The sequence below is a fragment of the Terrapene carolina genome, unplaced genomic scaffold (genome assembly GCF_002925995.2).
Source record: "Terrapene carolina triunguis isolate 2854851 unplaced genomic scaffold, T_m_triunguis-2.0 Scaffold461, whole genome shotgun sequence".
Classification (NCBI taxonomy): Eukaryota; Metazoa; Chordata; order Testudines; family Emydidae; genus Terrapene; species Terrapene triunguis.
Genome location: NW_020664812.1, coordinates 244,850 through 265,475, shown reverse-complemented (window position 1 = coordinate 265,475; position 20,626 = coordinate 244,850). Strand labels below are relative to the sequence as shown.

At 49.8% G+C, this 20,626-nt stretch overlaps 1 protein-coding gene across 1 annotated transcript in view; it reads right to left on the bottom strand.

Moving 5' to 3' along the window:
* The window catches only part of LOC112124359 (trypsin-like), a 20,152-nt gene extending 1,711 nt beyond the window's left edge, over positions 1-18,441 (bottom strand). The window contains exons 1-3 of the mRNA XM_026658534.1: positions 18,402-18,441; positions 16,097-16,256; positions 306-559 (exon numbers count right to left, since the gene is read on the bottom strand). Of these exons, the coding sequence (XP_026514319.1) occupies positions 306-559; positions 16,097-16,256; positions 18,402-18,441 (454 nt within the window). The remainder of the gene's footprint in view (positions 1-305; positions 560-16,096; positions 16,257-18,401) is intronic.
* Between the last annotated feature and the right edge of the window lie 2,185 nt (positions 18,442-20,626).

The window sequence follows — 20,626 nt, the reverse complement described above, 5'->3', positions numbered from 1 at the left end:
CACCCCCTCTATCTATCTATCTATCTATCTATCTATCTATCTATCTCTATACCCTGCCCCCTCCCCCCCATCTATCTATCTATCTATCTTGGCCAGGAACACCTATCTAATGGTGTGTCTACCCAGTGCACGGCTGCCGTAGTACGTCGGAGGAGCTCCAGAGAGGTCTGAAAGGCCATTGCAAGGGTGTTCAAAGAACTCTCACTGCAGAACATCTACGGTCCTCACCCTCATTCCTGCAGGACCCCATATTCCCTCCACCTCCCTTCTGCCCCCCAGTGCCCCATTGCAGATTGCTCCTGTACCTTTAGGGGTCTGGGTCGTGCCCCATCCGGACACCAGGCATTCCGTGTTGGGTTCAGGGCATCTGTCAGGCAGGCCGATGGTTTTGACGTAGTTGTTGAGGTTGGCGGTGTTCTGCAGCTTCAGTAGCATGATGTCGTAGTCGTGCGAGGTGAGGTTGTAGTTGGGGTGAGGGAAGGACTGGGTTGATTTGATGCACTGCTCCGTCCCCTCGCTGGTCTTCAGGCTGTACTCTCCCAGGCGAATGGAGATGGGGCTGTAGCAGGAACACGGCACAGGGAGCAAGATAAAAATAGCTGCACCCTCCCCTGGGACCTCCCCTCTTCCCACCTTTCCTCCTTCTACAGCTGGGGACTCTCTCCTGGGTAGCAGTGACTCTGAAAACGATTTGGGGGTCATGGTGGGTAATTGGTGGCACATGAGCTGTGGCCCAAATAGCTAATGCGATCCTGGAAGGCATAAACAGGGGGACCTTGAGTAGGAGCAGAGAGGTTATTTGTCCTCTATATTTGGCCCTGGTGTGACCATAGCTGGAATCCTGTGTCCTTAATTCAAGAAGGATTTTGATCAATTGGAGAAGGTTCAGAGAAGAGCCAGGAGAATGATTAAAGGATTAGAAAACCTGCCTTATAGTGACAGACTCCAGGAGCTCAATCTAGTTAGTTTAACAAAGAGAAGGTTGAGGCGTGACTTGATCCCAGTGTATAAATACCTAGCTATGGAACAAATATTTAATTACGGGCTCTTCAATCTAGCAGAGGAAGGTCTAACACAATCCACTAGCTGGAAGCTGAAGCTAAACAAATTCAGATGGGAAATAAAGCACAAATTTTGAATGGTGAGAGTAATTAACCAGTGGAATAATTTACCAAGGGGTCTGGTGGTGGATTCGTCATCATTGGGAATTTTTAAATCAAGACTGGATATTTTTCTAAAATCTTTGCTCTAGGAATTATTTTGGGGCAGTTCTCTGGTCCGTGTGGTACCGGAGGTCAGACTAGATGATCACAATTGTCTCTTCTGGCCTTGGGATATATGACTCTGTTAGATATTAATCTAAACTGCTTGGAATATGGTGATTCCTTTTGCAAGAATTTAAATAAAAAACAACCCAAACAAACATTTTTCCCGCCTGTTTTCGTAGAAATTTCCACCTGAAAATTTTTGGATGAAAACTTGATTTTTTTTTGTTTAAATTTGAAAACTATTTTCAGTTCAAAATGTTCTTTGAATATCAACGCTGCTAAAAAAAGTTGAATTTTTAATACCATTTTTGATCTTTCCCACACTGTTTTTCAGAAAATTTTTTGGTAAAATGCTTCACTTTTTGAAAATGTTTTTGGTAAAAAAAATCCATTTTTGTGTCACTATTTTCAGAGAAAAAAATTGTTTCAAAACTTTTGGGGTAAAAATTGTGATGTTTTTAAATACCTTTGGGGAGGGGGAGGGGAAATCAGTTTTCCAAAAAATGTTTTTGGTAAAAATTTTGAAACCCATTTTTGGTGAAAAACAGTTGCAAAAACAATTTACAGGGTGTTTTGGTTTGTTTTGGTTTCAAATACCCTTTTGGTTAAAAAAAATCATTTTTTTGAAAACTGTTTTTGATTAAAAAGCCTGCCTTTGAAAACCATTTTCTGTCCAAAAACAACATGTTTTGAAAACCATTTTTGGTACAAGTGTATTTTGTTCAAAACCTGAGAAATTTAGCTGCAATCGAGACTGCTTAAAAATTCCGTCTGATGAAAAGTCGTTTTCCCACCTACAATTACTTTTCAACTGAAAAATGTTGGCCATATCTACAACTTTCAAGCCACAAGAGCTAGTAATCCCATAACTCTTCACAATGGGAGACTAGTGCATAGCACATACTGAATAGCGCATTTCTGTGATGCTGTGTGTGAAACGCACAACAAAGGACTAACACAAGCACTTCCATTTTAGTAAAGAAGATGGCTGGCCTAGAGGTTATGGTGAGACTATGCTGCTCTTGAGGGACCTAAGTTCTATTCCCTCCTTTAGCAAGTCACTTACATTCTCTGTGCCTTAGTTTCCCCATCTCTACACTGCCCTAGTTCTGAGGACTGTTGTAAAGATAAATACAATGACTCTGATACCACAGTGCTGGGGGCTATGTAAGTACTTTACAGTGATCAACAAAGAGCTGTGTTTAAAGCTTCATTTCTTCCCAGCGCAGGCATTTCTTTTGCTGTTCACCCAACTCTATTAATGATAATTACGCTTAATGGAATATGGGAATATAATTATTATGATCATTATATAATTATAATATAGAGGTCATGTTCCAAACATCGCACACGCATGAACACGGCTCCCTGTGAGAAAGTGAAGCAAATGACATTAACCCCAGATGAGGAAACTGAGGCAGAGATTGATTACAGTCTGAAGTCAGTTGCACAGCAAGGACAATGAGCTGTGAATTTCATCTCAGCCCCATAAACCATGAGATTCTTCCAGGCTCCCAACAATATCTTCTCATCCTAGAAGAGCCAATCTTGTATGCTGCTTTTGTGCATTTTTTCTGGAGTCCTTGGCTGCGTTTGTACTACCATTAGGGCAGGTTAAAAATGTATGTTTTTTTTGAGGGAATATTGGATTTCTGGCTCAATGAAATTTTTCACACAAATTTCCCACTGAAAATGCCAATTTTTATCAAAAAACAAAATGCCCCAAACCGTCAAAAATTTGGCCATATATAGATGGATAGGTAGATAGATAGTTTTATTCTGAAATGGCACCGTTGCACCTCATGAGAGTTATAGCATGGGAACCTTGTGCCCTCCCCTCCACCCCCATTCTCCTCTACTTTCCAGGGTCTCCAGCTAGGCTACAGCTCCCACAATGCTCTGCAGCAGTGCAACATTTAACCCTAAACGCATGTTGCATCATGGGAGATGCAGACCAATCAGGGAATCCGGCCTATAGAAGAGAATGGGCGCGCAATGCAACCCAACTACACCTCTTGTGATACACTGTGGCCGTGTGATATTAACACTTGTCAGCTCACCCTATGCTAGAGGAGACACTGTAGTGCATCATGGGAGATATAATCCGACCAGGAAATCCAGCCTATAGAGGAGAATACAAGTGGAGAGGTGTGAGACTACATCTCCCATAAGGCACTGCGGTGACTTTCCATATCGAAATATTTCCGATCTTAGATTTTTTGTTAAAAAGCCCTCAAAATTTCCTGTGGAAAATGCGCACAAAGATGGTTTCCCCCCCCCTCCGTTTTCACTGGAGGGGAAAAAAAAATCATTTCCTCACCAGCCCCAGCTGTACACACCTCTCCAGAGGGAGGGGAAGGGCGGATGAGCCCGGCTCCCTTTGCAAGGTCTCCTAATCCTCTGTCTTTCCACTTAGGATGCTTTTAAGCAGCGACGCCAGCCGCTGGTTGTGGCTGGGTGGTGATTGCAACCAGAGGCAGGTCACAAAGCCGCCGAGTGAGATTTATCATCCAAAGCAATCTGGTGACTAAGGCCTACTCTGCCTGAGAAAAGCTGCCCAATGTAAATAATTACTGACCTGATTTGAGGGAGGGTTAAACCAGTTTCAGTGTGTCCACATTGTGGGGAGCAGGGTGTCCCGCCAGTTCATCTACACCAGTGGTGCCCAAACCTTTCCTCTCACGTCCCCCTGACCAGTAATTGGTGTCCATGCCCCCCGGGCCAGGAGCAGAGTCATGGCCAGGCCGTGGGCTGTGGCCGGGAGCAGAGCCGCTGTGATAAATGAATGGGGGGGACACCCAGCCAGCCAGTAGCTATAAAATCCCTCTTAGTAGCTGTTCTCTAATTGCTCTACCTGTAAAGGGTTAAAAAGTCTCACTACTATGCAAAGGTAAAAGGAAGGAATTTGAGGTGCAGGCAGGTGGTGCTCACCTCAGGCGGCTCCTGGAAGTGGCTGATATGTCCCTCTGGCTCCTAGGCAGAGGTGAGGCCAGGGAGGCGCCATGCGCTGCTCCCTAAGCGCTCACTCCGCAGCTATCATTGGCTGGGAACCGTGGCCAATGGGAGCTGCGGAGGCGGTGTCTGTGGGTGGGGGCAGTGCACAGACAGGGCCGGCTCTAACTTTTTTGCTGCCCCAAGCAGCAAAAAAAACCCGCTGCCCCCCGCCCCCCCCCCAAGCGCCGCGCCGCTGGAACCCCCTTCCGAGCGCCGCGCCCCGTGCTGCCCCCCCCGCCGAGCACCGCGCCGCCGGAGCCCGTCCCCCCCCCGCCGAGCGCCGCGCCGCCGCAGCGCCCCCCCCCCCGGACCCGCGCGCCGCCCTCCCCCCCGCCACCCCAAGATTGGCCGCCCCTTACCAGGTGCCGCCCCAAGCATGTGCTTGGTTGCCTGGTGCCTGGAGCTGGCCCTGTGCACAGAGCCCCCTGGCCACCCCTGCGCTTAGGAGCGATATGCCGGCCACTTCCGGCAGCCGCCTGAGGTCAGCGCCGCCCAGAGCCCATGCCCCAACCCTTTCCCATGCCCCAGCCTGCCTGGGGCCAACCGGACTTTTAACAGTCTGGTCAGTGACGCTGCCTGGAGCCGCCAGTAGGGTGACCAGACATCCCGATAAAATCGGGACCATCCTGATATTTAGGGGTGTGTCCTGCGTCCCGACCAATCTTCGGCCGGGACGCAAATTGTCCCGATATCCGCTGGCAGGGACTGACTCGCCGCTTTTTTTTTCCCCTCCGCCGGCGGGCACCCCCCCTATGTGTCCCGATATTTGCTTTCCCTCATCTGGTCACCCTAGCCGCCAGGGTCCCTTTTCGACTGGGCGTGCCGGTCAAAAACCGGATGCCTGTCAACCCTAAGCCATGGCCAGGGGCAGGGGCCGAGAGCGGTGGCCAGAGGGCTGGTGACTGAGAGCAGGGGCTGGGAGTGGGGGCCGGTGGCCAAGCAGAAGCTCAGAGTGGGGGCCAAGCTGCAGCCAGGAGCAGGGGCCAAGGGCTGAGCTGCAGCTGGAAGCAGGGCCGCAGCCAGGGCCGTGGGCTCAGAATCGAGCCGGGGCCACAGCTCAGAGGGGGCTGGGGCCATGGGGGCTGGCACGGGCCTCACTATGCCCCCCTGGACGTTCCTCCACGCCCCACCCCACAGTTTGGGGACCACTGCTCTAGACGGACCTAACAACAGTTGAGTTAAAACCAGGGCAGCTTTTCCAGAAGAGGCAAGACTCTAAACTTTAACCTCCCTGGCAAATCCGCTTGGGCCTGTGCTGTAGCTTGCTGCAGTGCATCTTATCTATAATCAAATAAATTAGAGCCAGCTCAGATCTGCTCCAGGACATCTGGCAAAGGGGAATTCCTCAAATGCAATATGCCTAGGCTTGCAAGGATATGATTGTTATTAATCCGTGGTGATTGCACTGCACACATACAAACCGTGGGGCAAATATTTCCATGGATGACAATCAAAATATAGTGAAAGGCAAAGTAAGAAAAGTGCATCTCGAGCCCTTTGGATTTCAGGCTTTTTGCTTGGTCCGGATTGACATGCGGTGCTGGCAATTTGCGTTTTAACGGCTACAAAGCGTTAACTTTTTGACTCCCCACATCGACTGCCGTTAAATAATCGTTTGGTCCCTTCCCGTTGTCTGCCCCCCGCAATGACGAAAATTTCAATAACTAAGAACAGGGGGAAAAAGACGCTGGAAACGTATCGTTTTGCACAACTGTGAAAATGTAAAATAAAAAAAAACTTACAAAGAAGTATCAATATTGCCCTTCAAAATTATCAAAAAATAAAAGCCAAATTCTGCCAAGCCCAAAGATGCAGGAGGGTAGGCTGGCTGGACCCTGGATCTGATATGGGTTGAAGGCTGGGAGATACCTGGCTGGGTGGTCCCCTGTGTCTGAAATGGGGTGAGGAGATGGGGGACGCTGGGCTAACAAATGAACAACAAAACACTGCCCACAATATATGTATTTGGATGTTATCATTTTCCTTTCCTTATTCTCACGCGGCACAAGCTGGAAGACAGGGGTGTGAATTGGCAAGCGCGCCAACGTGTCCCAGGTTGTGCCACTGGCATATTAAATCTTTGAACTGGCAGAACAAAAACCGGCCAGGTGGCAACCCTAGAAGTAGGGGGAGGGAATACACCAGGCTAGACAGACCATGCGTCTAAGCTAGATTCATAGAGGCCTAGTTTCCGAGGCCGGAATGGTCCATTGTGATCATCTAGTCTGACCCCCTGCAGAGCTCAGGCCAGAGACCTGCCCCAAAACTAATTCCCAAAGCGGATCTTTTAGAAAAACAGCCAGTGTTGATTTAAAATCTTTCAGTGACTGAGAACCCACCATGACCCTTGGTAAATTGTTCCCATGGTTAATTACACCTTCTTTTCTGTCTGAATTTGTCTAGCTTCAGCTTCCAGCCGCTGGGTGGTGTTAGACCTAACTTTGCGAGATTGACGAGCCCATTAGCCAATATTTGTTCCTCGTGTAGGTGCTTATAGATGGGGATCACGTCACCCACGACCATTCTCTTTGTTAAGCTTTGTTAAGGCAGATGAAATTCAATGTTGATAAATGCAAAAAAATGCACATTGGAAAACATAATCCCAACCACACATGTACAATGATGGGATCTAAATTAGCTGTTACCACTCAAGGGAGAGATCTTGGAGTCATTGTGATAGTTCTCTGAAAACATCTGCTCAATGTGCAGCAGCAATCAAAAAAGCAAACAGAATTAAGAAAGGGATAGATAATAAGACAGAAAATCTCATACTGCCTCTATATAAATCCATGGTATGCCCACACATTGAATACTGCATGCAGATGTGGTCGCCCCATCTCAAAAAAGATATATTGGAATTGGAAAAGGTTCAGAAAAGGGCAACAAAAATGATTAGGAGAATGGAACAACTTCCACATGAGGAGAGATTAATAAGACTGGGACTTTTCAGCTTGGAAAAGAGACGATTAAGGGGGGGTATGATAGAGGTCTATAAGATCATGACTGTTGTGGAGAAAGTAGATAAGGAAGTGTTATTTACTCCTTCTCATAACACAAGAACTAGGGGTCATCAAATGAAATTAATAGGCAGCAGGTTTAAAACAAACAAAAGGAAATACTTCACACAACGCACAGTCAACCTGTGGAACTTCTTGCCAGCGGATGTTGTGAAGGCCAGGACTATAACAGGGTTCAAAAAAGAACTTGATCAGTTCCTGGAGGATAGGTCCATCAATGGCTATTAGCCGGGATGGGCAAGGATGGTGCCCCTAGCCTTTGTTTGCCAGAAGCTGGGAATGGGCGACAGGGGGTGGATCACTTGATGATTCCCTGTTCTGTTCATTCCCTCTGGGGCACCTGACATTGGCCACTGTCGGCAGACAGGATACTGGGCTAGATGGACCTTTGGTCTGACCCAGTGTGGCCGTTCTTATGTTGTAATAGACGGAGCTCCTGGAGTCTCTCACTCTAAGGCAGATTCTCATGGCTCTTCTCTGAACCTTCTCCATTTTATGAGATCATGGATCTGTTCTGGGGTGGGGGACACCCACTTAGATGAACCTCTGTATCTGATCTGGGGTGAGGGACACTGGGTTAGACAGACCCATGGGTCTCATCTGACGTGGGAGGGGAGACTGGGCAAGATGGGTCCATGGGTCTGATTCAGGGGGGCAGGGAAGGGTGATGGATACCAGTCTGCATCCAGGGCAGCAAGGAGTGGGTGGGGATCCCGGCCTGGACTGGCCCATTGTTCCATCTCTAACAATTCCTGTGTTGCTCTTATATACTCCTCACGTACACCTCTTTGCCCTGATACCATTGGCCGGCATTAACCGTCCTCGGGCGCTCTTTAGCAGTAACGCTCATGCCAGCTGGCATAGACATGCAGGTGTGAAAACCCAGGTAAGTACACAAGGCCTTTAATTGTTTCCCAGATGCCACCGGGAGCAGACTATGGAGATGGCATTCATTCAGAAGAAAAGGCCTAATTCCATGTTTAATGATGGGCCGAGGCACAAAATCAGACATTCAGATTTGAGGTTTCCCCCGATTTTCCGCCACTTAAGGCCAGAGGGTGAATGGGAGTTTTGTGGACATTCCCTCCCCCACTCACATCCACATTTTTTCCCTTTTTCTTTGTTTCCTTTTTCCCTTTTCTCCATCAGGGATGGTCCAAATTTTTCAGTGGAAACTGTTTTTTGATGGAAAATTGTTTTTTTGACAGTGCAAAATTTACTGTGAAAAGTGTCTGCTTTCTCGGAGAATTTTGACATTGCATCAAAAAGAGAACACCCCAAAACCAGCAAGTTGTATCTAAAAATGGCAAAACTTCAGTTTGCAAATACTGCCTCAGTGCCTCACGGGAACTGCAGTTTAGTCGCGTCATGCAGGACCGGTGCAAGGAAGTTTCGTGCCCTAGGCAAAACTTCCACCTTGCGCCCCTCAGCCCTGTGGCAGTCCCTCGTGGCAGTTCCCACCCCCCGGAGCCGTGCGGCAGCTCCCCACCCCAGCTCACCTCTGCTCCGCCTCCTCCCCGAGCATGCCGCCCCCGCTCTAATTCTTCTCCCCTCCCAGGCTTGTGGTGCCAAACAGCTGATTGGCGCTGCAAGCCTGGGAGGCGGGAGAAGTGGAGCGGCGACCGCGCGCTCGGGGAGGGGGCGTAGGAACGCTATAAAAAAAATTGGGGGGCACCGCTTTTTGGCGCCACCAAATCTTGGCGCCCTAGGCAATCGCCTAGTTTGCCTAAATGGTAGCACCGGCCCTGGCGTCATGCCACTGTTTTCCTTTATGGGCTGGGCTCCCCATCTGGACTACATCTCCCATGCTGCACTACAGCAACTCACAAGTCACAGTGCATCCTGAGAGATGTAGTATTTTTCAAGCACTGAAAACAGAAGGCACTTAACTCCCAATCCTCTTGCCCCCACCCATTCCATCCAGCACAAGGATTGGTGATTAAATAGATCACATTGACACTGAAGTGACCCAATTAGATGGATAAAGGACAAGGGGCGTTTGCTGATCCGATTGTGCTGGGCGCTACACAGAACCCAACCGAGATGAGGACATCATCACACGAGTTATACCCACAGTTATACTCTGCAGCCACGAGGGCTAGAAATTTACCTTTGTTTTAATGAAAGCTATGAACCTGCAGAATCTGTAGATGTCGTGTCGGCTGCCGGCCAAACATAGTCCAGAGGCCACGTCTGACCTTCCTGCACCACATCTGGCTTTCCTTCCCCAGGGGCTCATGCTTCAAGATCTAAGTTTCCCGTTACAAACAGCTTCCCCGCTGACAGTGATAATCTCATGATTTTTTCTGCCAATCTCAGAATTTTTGAATCAAGCCTGTCGGTTTTTTTTTATGCCAAACTCAGTTTTGGATGCCTATCTCAGGACTTTTTTTCTGCCAGTCTCGTGATTTTTTTTTAATATCAGTTTCATAATTTTAACCCCAGTTCATTATAATCTCATGATGTTTTCCTGACAGTTCAGTAATTTTTAAAGCAATCTCCTGATGTTATGCCAATCTCATGATTTTTAAATCAGTCTTGTGGTTTTCTGATGCCAATCTCATTTCTTGGCATACAAAGCCAGTCTCAGGGCTTTTTATGCCAACCTGGTGCTTTTTCTGAGGGCTTCGAGGTGACGACACTGCTGGCTTTGCAGTGAGGTAGACATCTGAAAGCAAGGGACAATCTTTTCCCTGCCTGCATTTGTGCCATACCAACCCTCTGGATTTCCAGCCCTTCCTGCCTGAGGCTACAGAGATACACCTACACAGGGCGGTTCTGTCTGCATCTCACGCCCCCGCTCAGCATCACCTTTGTGCAATTCAGGGGAGTGAAGGCGGTTTTGAAAGCGTCAGCTGTGTGGGTAATGGCAGATCCAGGCGTTGAGCCACAGAGCAGAGCTTTGCTGGGGAAGGAAGAGAGGTGCTGGGGGCCTGGCCCCATTGTCTCCACTGGAACTACGGCTGATTGACCCCTGCTGGGGATCTTGCCCCATTGTGTTAATGGCCTAGAGGCAGGGGGAAATGTCAGGTGGACGTCGTCCTTGAAGGCTACTGTGCTAACTTAATGGTATTTAAAAGAGCCCTGAGTCCAGGGAGCTGAGACCAAGGGAATTAGACAGCGGGGCAGACAGCAAATTAGACAGAGATTTGCAATTGATAGGACTGCAACCGAAAATACATGCAAAGGCCATTGCTACTCTGGGCTGCATACTTATTGCAGATTGTTCGTGTTATTAGTGATTACAGGTGCCCCATTACGCCAGGCGCTGCACAAAGACACACCGAGACGCTGCACGGCTCTGTTCCCCTCTGGGCAGCACGTCCGGGGCGAGGTGCTAAGCCTCAGCTCCCTCAAGATATTTCAGTGCTTAACTCCCGCCCAGCGAGGCACCGAGGCCGAGAGACGCGGGGCGTTCCAGCCAAGAGGCCGGGAAATAATCTAGAAGGCAGAGGAACTGATTTCGGAGGGAAAGGCAAAGGCTGGGCTGGGCTAAGGTAGTTAGGGTGCATCTATGCCACGGTAAAAGACCCATGGCATGGCTGGCCTGGGGCTCGGGCCGTGGGGCTACAAAATTGCAGCGTAGAGGCGTGGGCTCAGGCTCCGAGACCCCAAGAAAGGGAGGGTCTCAGAACCCGGATCCGAACATCCACACTGCAGTTCTTAGCCCCGCAGACCAAATCAGCTGAGACTCAGCACTGCGGGTTTTGTATCGTCTGTTTTGATGGGTATAATTTCCTGGGCATCCTTCGGAAATCCTGCCTCGTTAGCTGGGAGGACTATTCTCCCTGTCGCCCAGATAGGGAAACTGAGGCTAAGTGACTTGCCCAAAGCCATCCAGGAAGTCTGTAGCAGAGCAAGGCCTCGAACGCAGCTCTCCCCAAGTCTAGGCCAGGGGCCTAACCACAGGGCCACCCTTCCACTCCACTCTCCAAGCTCCAGTCTGGCAAAGTGCTGTCCATAAGATTATAGACTCACCCTTTGGCTAGCTGCCCAGTCTTGTGATAGGTGCTGGGATTGCTACATTCCTGGCTCCTTCAGTCATGTCAAGACAAGGTAACCTTGTTGGGGAAAAACAGCAGCCACCTTCCCCTAAGCTCAGTGTTGCAGCCCCAGCTCTCCTCTGAATAGAACCCAGGAATCCTGACTCCCAGTCCCTCCTGTTCTAACCACTAGACCCAGCTCCCCTCCCAGGGCCAGGGATAGAAGCCAGGAATCCTGACTTCCAGCACCTGCCGCACCGTAAGCACTATACAGGGTTACCAGTGGTACTATGCATAGTCCCCCCCATCCATTTAATTTGTCATTCATTATTAGGCTTGGAAGGATTCGATTTTTATTGCTAAATGTCAGTAAACATCGATTTCACCGCACACACACAAACCGATGAAAAAACATTTCCATTTACAATAATCGAAATGGACAGTGGGGCAAAGTGAAAAAAGATGCTGCTTGAGAACTAATTAGAGTTTGATTTCAGGATATTTACTCTGTAGGTTTCGACATGCGATGTTGACAATTTGTGTTTTAACTTTTTGAATTTCCGGGTCTAGTGTCATTAAATAATTATTGTCTTAAGCCCCTGCTGTCTGATTCCCCCCAGAATTGTGAAAATTTAAATAGATTTAAATAGAAAAAAATGCTTAATTTTGTGAAATGCTGTAAATTGAAATCTATACGAATTTTAAAACAAAATAAAATTGATTAAAAATAAGTATCAATATTATCCGTCAAAATTATATAAAAAAAATAAAAATGGAATTCTCCCAAGTCTACTCGTAGTGCAAAGCCCTGCCTGAAGTTGCACTGGTTGAATTAACAAGTACAGCTTAGGGGCAAGGATAGCTCAGTGGTTTGAGCATTGCCCCCCTAAATCAAGGGTTGTGAGTTCAATCCTTGAGAGGGCCATTTAGGGATCTGGGGCAAAAATCTGCTTGGGGATTAGTGCTGTTTTGAGCAGGGGGTTGGACTAAATGACCTCCTGAGGTCCCTTCTAACCCTGATCTTCTATGAGTTAAATCACCCCCAACAATAGTTTAACTGGTGCAAACTTCTAATGCAGCTCAGCTGAAACTGGCTTAAGAAGGTGTATGTTTTTAACAGTGAAGGTAATTAACCACTGGGACAACTTACCATGGGTCACGGTGGATTCTCCATCACTGCTAACTTTTAAATCAAGAGCAGATGTGTTTCTAGGAATTATTTTGGGGCAGTTCTCTGGCCTGCGTGACACAGGAGGGCAGACCAGATGATCCCTTCTGGGCTTGGAATCTATGAATTAATTCCTCAAAAGGTTCACTTTAGTTTGGTGATTTACCAACGCAAAAGAGCTCCCGGTTGTGGGATACACATAGGACAGGCCTAATTCACTGGCCGCACAATGCTAACTTTCCCTAGAATAGAAGAAGAATCACAAAGACAAAATTATCTGGACAAAATATTTTTTGGACGGTGAATAATTGACTTGCTGAAAAATGGAGTTTTGGTTGCCCTTAAATTATTTGTGACTCGAACACAAATTCAATGAATAGATTTGGCCCAAGCCTTTTTTTAGGGGGGGGACTTAGGTGCCATTCCCAACATGGAGAGAAAGGCATAAAGGGGACGTTGCATATGTAATATGTTTGTTTGATGTGACTCCTTTCTAGAGCTGAGCAAATCATTTGCAACACATCATTTTTCTGACATACATGGGCAGCGCGTTTCGTAGGCTGGGCAAGGCTGTGCCCCCCCAAACAGCCCTGTGTGGCCCTGCCCATGCTCCGCCCCGAGACTCCCCCCCCCACTTGCTGCGCTCCCCTTGGCCCAGCCCAGGCAGGCTGCTGCTTTTCTGGGAAGAGTCCGGGTGCTGGGGCTAGGGCAGCCGGCCTGTAACCGGGACTTGGGGTGGCTGAGGCTGCCCAGCGCTGGGGTCCCCCTGGGTGCTGGGGCCACGGTGCTCCAGGGCTCGGGGCGCTGGGGCTGCGTTGCCGATGCTGCAGGGCTGGGAGCACTGTGGCTGCCGGTGCTGTGACTAGGGGAGGGCTGGGGGCCATGCTCCTTACCTGGCACTCCAGGGCTGGGGGCTGCGTGCTGCCCACCTGCCTGGCACTGTGGGGCTGGAGGCGTTTGGGTGGCCTGGGGCTAGGGGAGGGGGAAGGAGGGGCTCTGGACTTTGGCGCGTGGGCCTCGGGCAGAAGGGCTGGACTGGGCCGAGGGCTAGCCTCCCCAAGCCTGTGCTTCACCCACTGCCCATGCTGACATATTGCATCTGTCTTTCCCCTTGAACTGAGTACAAAACACTGCACGTATACACAAGCTTCTCCACAAGGAGAAATTCTCCCAGTCGTCAACCCGAAGCATTCGAAAATCACGAGTCAGGCCCCAAAATCATTAGAAGAGCTGGGCAAAGAATGGATTTTTCGTTCACTGGCAATTCTGAAAAATCCACCCCCCCCCAAAAATTATTTCGGGTTGAACCGAAAATGAATTTTTTCTAAATTTTCAGAGAATCCAAAAGCTGAAAAAATTATCGCAGGCCAAACATAATGTTTCATTTGTCCTGAAACTAAATACTTCATTTCAATCCTTTTGTGACATATTTAATTTAAAAAATAAAATCCTGCAGGAAATTTCTAAACAAAAAAGTCCTTTCGAATTGACAAATTAAAACGTGTCATTTCAAAAATGTCAGAATGCAATATTTTGATTTTTTTTCTGAATTTTTGTATTTTAGGATTTTCCCCCCTGAAGCAATGAGGTGAAATCAACATGAATTAATGAAATCTGCATTTTTAGCTGAAAAATATCTGCATTGTTCACCAAAATTAAAAAAAAAGGTTTTAGTCAAAAGAATTGCCCAAGTCTAGTCAAAAGATTGGCTTAAAAATCATCTGTTATTTTGAAATAAAAGGTTTAAGGGTTTGTTGGTTTGTTTGTGTTCTGTCTTTGGAGCAATTTGGATTCCTTTTGCTCTGCACTCATGAAGACTAGAAACTTTTGAAAAATGAAAACTGGGATTCTCTTGACTCCACCAATGGAAGCCTTAGAAAAAAAGATCAAATATTGTGAGACTCCGGATAAAACCTCTTCTTTTTCCTGAACAGTTCATGACACACGCTCCCAATGTATGCATTATTGGTTGGTTACAATAGGACATGTGATTTAACTCTCATCCCTGATTGGTTATATACAATAAATCATTCCATCAGAAGCGGATGCTGCATGGCCGATTGTTTTTAGCCATAATGATGCAAACTGGGAATTCTGGCTGATAACTTCAAAGCCATTTAATGCATTGGGATGATTCCCAGTCAAATAAATGGGAACCGGGCATCAAAACCCAGTGGCTGGCTTTCAAATCCCAGCCTAACTCCAGATCTTCATTATAGCGTTTTGCTGGTATAGTAAAGGGCTTAAACGTTGGGGAAATCAGGGTTGCTAATATGCTAGAAATGACATTTATCGTGACTGGAGCTAGCCAATATTTTTCAGCCAGAACCTTTATTCTGGTGAAAAATCCAGATTCAGCAACACTGACTATTTTATGAATTTGTGTCGGTTTCCAAATTGTTCATTTAAAACCAAAATATGAAAAAAAAACCGAAATGTTTTGTGTCGACAGTTGGAAATTTTGATTATTTTGGTTCAAAATTTCCCTTCATTTGATTTTGAAAAAACATTAAAAAACGCTCAATGACAAAATTAAATCTTCCGTTTCAGGTCAAACAAAAAGTTCCATCCCGCCCGAAACAAAAAAGTGTTGTTATACTTTTCGATTTGTTATACATTGGGAAAAATGTCAACCCCAAACCATTTCCCCACGATTTTTTAGCATTGCCAGTGGACCGAAAAATTGATTCTTTGCACAGCATCGAAATGGATATCGAGGGAGTCATTTCCCTTCTGCTTCCAGAACTGCCAACCCCACACATTCCAAAGTCGTGAGTCCAGCCCCCCAAAATCATGAGATTGGCTTAAAAATCAGGAAATTACTTATAATTTTTTAAAACTACAGACCAAATACAGCAAGGAGCGCAGATTTTTATTATTTGTTTAAATTTACCACCTGGTTTCAGACTCTTTAGATTTCTCAATTTTTCCAGCTTTTCTTCCCAACTATGAAGGTGGAAACTTACTTTTCTTGTTATAATGGAAGCCGAGATACTCTTATAGTCACTGGACTCCAGGGGCTAGGACTTGGAGAAAAGCGCCACTAACTACTGGGGGACTAGTGGTAAAATAGCAACGCTGGGCCAGATCCCCCAGCTGGTGTCAAATTTATGCCATCTGAGGATCTGGGTCACATTTCCAAGTACCCTATACAGATCAGGGTCCCATTGTGCTGGGCATTGCACAGACACAGAGACAGAGACAGTCCCTGCCCCAGGTGGGATCAGGGCCTTGTCGTGCCGGGTGCTGCCCAGACACAGCCAGAGAGGCCCTGCCTGGAAGCTCTTACACTCTACAAAACCAAGGCCCCAACAGAGAGCAGGAGGGGGAGGCGGAACATGTTCTGAATCTCCCACCTCCCACATCCAGCACAGCTAGCTAGGGTCCTTATACGGCTCCCAGCACCATAGCGTCTAGGCCTCTTTCCCCTCACCAGCCCCCTGTGAAGCAGGGCAAGGGCTGTTATCCCCATTGTCCAGATGGGGGAAACTGAGGCGCAGGCCGGCTCAGTGAGCCTCCCAAGGGAAGTCAGCGTCGAGCAGGGAATGGAAGCTGGGTGTCCTGAGCGCTCGGCTCCTGCTCTAACCGACGGGCCCCCCCCTCCCTGCATCCCCCTCCCTGTGTCCCTCCTCCCTGCGTCCCCCCTCCCGGCCCTGGGCTCCTTACCGCGCGGTGTCGCAGTGGGCAGCCGTCAGCACCCAGCCAGGGTCGATCAACACCCCCCCGCAGCGCACCATGTTGGGGGAGCCCATCAGGGCCACCTGGAAGGGCTGCTGGTGCCGGCCACAGGACTGTCCCCCGATGATCCGCTCGTCCTCAGCAGCCACTAAAGTGTGTGTGTGTGGGGGGGAAATGTCAGTGTCCGAGCTAGGGTTGCCAACTGTCTAATTGCACCAACCCAAACACCCTTGCCCCACCCCTGTCCCACCCCTTCCCCAAGGCCCCGCCCCTGCCCTGCCCTTCCTCCGAGGCCCCGCCCCCACTCATTCCAGCCCCCCTTCCTCTGTTGCTCACTCTGCCCCACCCCCACTCACTTTCACCAGGCTGGGGCAGGGGCTTGGGGTGCGGTAGGGGGTGCGGGCTCTGGGTTGGGGAGTGGGGCTGAGGGGTTCGGAGCTTGAGAGGGGGCTCTGGGCTGCTCCTGAGGCAGGGGATTGGGGTGTGGGAGGGAGTTTGAGTGCAGGAGGGGGCTCAGGGCTGGGGCAGGGGGTTGGGCTGCAGGAGGCGGTGAGAGGTGCAGACTCTGGCCAGACGGTGCTTACTATGGGAGGCTCCTGGTAGGCTCCCGGTGGCATGTCCGGCAGCATCTCCTAGGCTCAGGGGCAGCCAGGCGGCTCTGCGTGCTGCTCCTGCCTGCAGGCACCGCCCCCGCAGCTCCCATTGGCTGCGATTCCCTCTTCCAGGCCAATGGGAGCTGCGGAATCGGCGCTCGGGGTGAGTGCAGCACGTGGAGACCCCCTGTCTGCGCCTTCTCCTAGGAGCCACCCCTGAGCTGGGCAGGGGCCCCTGGGTCTGGGCCAGGACCTGGAATGCTGCAGGGGGACAGGGCAGAGGGATGGGGGGAGCTGGGATCATGGGGGGTCTATGGGGGAGTCCAGGGGTTTAGGGACTGGGGGACACTCACCCCTTGTTTGAAGATGTACAACAGACATGTACGGACCATATTAAATGGTTGGTGGAGGCTCCTGCTCATGGCACCATAGGCTCGAGGGCAGGGGGTGTGGGGAGTACGTGGGGTGGGGGTGGGGTGGGGGAGTACGTGGGGTGGGAAGCACAGGGGCTGGGAGCAGGGGACTATGTAGGGTAGGGGGCACAGGGGCTGGGAGCAGGGGAGTATGTGGGGTGAGGAGCACAGGGGCTGGGAGCAGGGGAGTATGCGGGGTGGGGAGCACGGGGTGGGGCAGGGGAGTATGTGGGGTGGAGATCACAGTGAGTGGGGGCAGGGGAGTACATGGGGTGGGGAGCATAGGTGTGGGGCAGGGGAATACGTTGGGGGTGCACAAACATTCTTCCTGAGCCATTAACTGTCCTTGCCCAGCCATCCCCTCATGTCTGACCCCCCCATGTCCCCCCCCCCGAGAGCCAGCCCCTGAGCTGTCCCTCCAAGCTCTGCTCTGCTACCACCCAGGGTCACCCAATGGGAGCTCGGCGATGCTGGGGCCTCCTACCTCGCCTCACAGGCAGACAGACCCCCTGGCATATACATACGCACGCATGCACACATCCAGTAACACATGGACGGTAACACACACATGCACATACAGTAACGCACACACATAAACAGTGACACACATATGCACACACTCAGCAACACACACATATACAGTAATGGACAAACACATGCATGCACAGACACAGTAACACACATGATATACAGTAACACACATACAGAGTAATGCATATACATATATAGTAACACACATGCAGTAACACGCAGTAATGCACACATATATACAGTAACACTCACAATAACACACACATATACAGTAATGGACAAACATGCATGCACACACACAGTAACACACATACAGAGTTACACACACACACTGTAACACATGCGCACACAGTAACAAACATACAACATATACAGTAATACATACGCACACACCCAGTAACACACACATGCATCTGCACATGCCCCCCCACACTCATGTGTACACTTTTAACATGTACACACACACATATACACAGCCCTGTGGCTACACACACAGACACAGAAACACTCATGCTCACACGTATACAATTACTTTACTCATGTATACACACATGTGCACACACAGAGACACACACACATCCCTGCACACGCTGACACACACTCATACACAGACATTTACACACTTGCCTGTGCCATATACAGACATACACGCACACAGACACTCACACAGTCACACCCACTCACACCCACACCCACAAAGGCACAGCTGCCCCCCACACGCGCACAGACGCACACTCACCCCCAGACCCCTTTCACCTGAAGCCAGCAACAGCATCGCTGCGACCAGCAGGACCATGTCTCGGGCGGGCGGGCGGCTCGGCGGCCTGGCCTCCTGGCTGCACGGGGCTGGGCGGCGGGGAGCAGATGGTTTATTAGCAGGGAAATTCATCACCCTTAAATCCCCACCGGCCCCGCCTTCCCTTGACACCCGGCCAGGAAGAGCTGAAGCTTGTTTGGCGGGGAACACGCCCTCCCGGTGGGTGCCTTGCCCAGAGGCAGAGTAGAAACTGCCCTCGCTTTCCCCGGCCTCCCTGGGCCCCCCGATCCGTGACTCGGAGGCCACTGAGGTGGGCGCCACGAGGTTTGGACACAGGGCTGGCCTTACGGGTGGGAGATGTGGGCCACTGCCCGGGTGCCATGGTTGGCAGGGAGGGCACCGTCAGAGTGCCGCAAGCTGGAGGGCCTAGGCTGAGTGCGGGCAAGCCTGGGGGCTGGAGCCCCTGGGGGGACCCGCCAGCCTGGCAAGGAAGCACAGGCAGAGGGGCTCTCCCTGCTAGGTAGTCGGGGGGGTATGGCTGGGAGAGGTCCCAGGCTCAGAAACTCCTCCCGGCTGGGCTCTGGGGCCAGGAGCTGGTTCTCGCGCCCCGTGCCCCATGCTGCTGGTCTCCAATGCAAAGAAAGGGTGGCAAAAAACAAGTTTGCCCAGAGCGCCATGTTCCCTCAGGCCGGCCCAGCTCACACAGCAGTGGCAGTGTGGCCCCGGCAGCCGGCAGACCGAGCATTAGGGCCCTCACCTGGGGTTGCCACAGGGATGCGTTTAATTCCCTCCTCTGCCCCTGACTCCTCGAGAAGATCACTGAGTTGCTCCATGCCTCAGTTTCCCCAGCTGCCCAGGTTATGGGGGGGGGGGGGAGGGCAGGGAAATATCTGAAGACAGGTAGGTTCAATTAATGCATCTAGCAAAAAATTAAAAAAGGTCTAAGCATGCCTACACATATGCTGTTTTGGTCATGGGTGTCACACATTAGTCTACAGATGTATCTGTCCCCCCCGCCCTCATGCCCCAAAGAATCCCAGTGCCTCACAAACATTAGTGGACTTTATCCTTACAGTGCCCACCCCCCACCCCACATGCTTGTTTTAGAGGTAGGGAAACTGAGGCACGATGAGCCTCATTAACTTGCCCCCACAGTCTGAGGTGGGAGTCAGGATTCGAACCCGGGTCCTAGGTTGGTGTTTTAATGGCAAAAAACTGGCCTTTCCTTATGCAAAAAACAGCAAAAACCAAAGCTGCCCACCTGCAAACCACCCACAAACCTTTGCAGCCCATTCAAAATTACCCATGATCCTTCTTCGCTGCCCACCAGCAAATTACCCAGAATCCTTCACTGCCCACCGGCAAATCACGCACAATCCTTTACTGCCAGCCTGCGGTTCTGGTATGATGGGGCCCTGATCTCAGCTGGGGCAGGGACCACCCCTCGATGTGTCTGGGTAGCAGCTGGCACAATGGGGCCCTAATCTCAACTGGGGCAGGGCCTGTCTCTCACTGTGTGACTGGGCCGCGCCTAGTTACTTAAAGCCACCTGGATTTCCCAGGATGGACATTCAACTGCTCTGAAAACTGGGCCCCTTTATGTTGTCCTAGAATCAGATATCAGTTGTGGAAAGCTTGGGTGTAGGGATGTTCTCCTTTACAATAGTCTAGCCTGGTTTCACTTAAACCTGGTTCTAATCAACTTAAGCTAGATAGTATCAGAGGGGTAGCCGTGTTAGTCTGAATCTGTAAAAAGCAACAGAGGGTCCTGTGGCACCTTTAAGACTAACAGAAGTATTGGAGCATAAGCTTTCATGGGTGAATGCCCACTTCATCAGACGCAAGTAATGGAAATCTCCAGAGGCAGGTATAAATCAGTATGGAGATCACGAGGTTAGTTCAATCAGGGAGGGGGAGGTGCTCTGCTAGCAGTTGAGGTGTGAACACCAAGGGAGGAGAAGCTGCTTCTGTAGTTGGCTAGCCATTCACAGTCTTTGTTTAATCCTGAGCTGATGGCATCAAATTTGCAAATGAGCTGGAGCTCAGCAGTTTCTCTTTGGAGTCTGGTCCGGAAGTTTTTTTGCTGTAAGATGGCTACCCTAACATCTGCTATTGTGTGGCCAGGGAGGTTAAAGTGTTCTCCTACAGGTTTTTGTATATTGCCATTCCTGATATCTGACTTGTGTCCATTTATCCTCTTGCGTAGTGACTGTCCAGTTTGGCC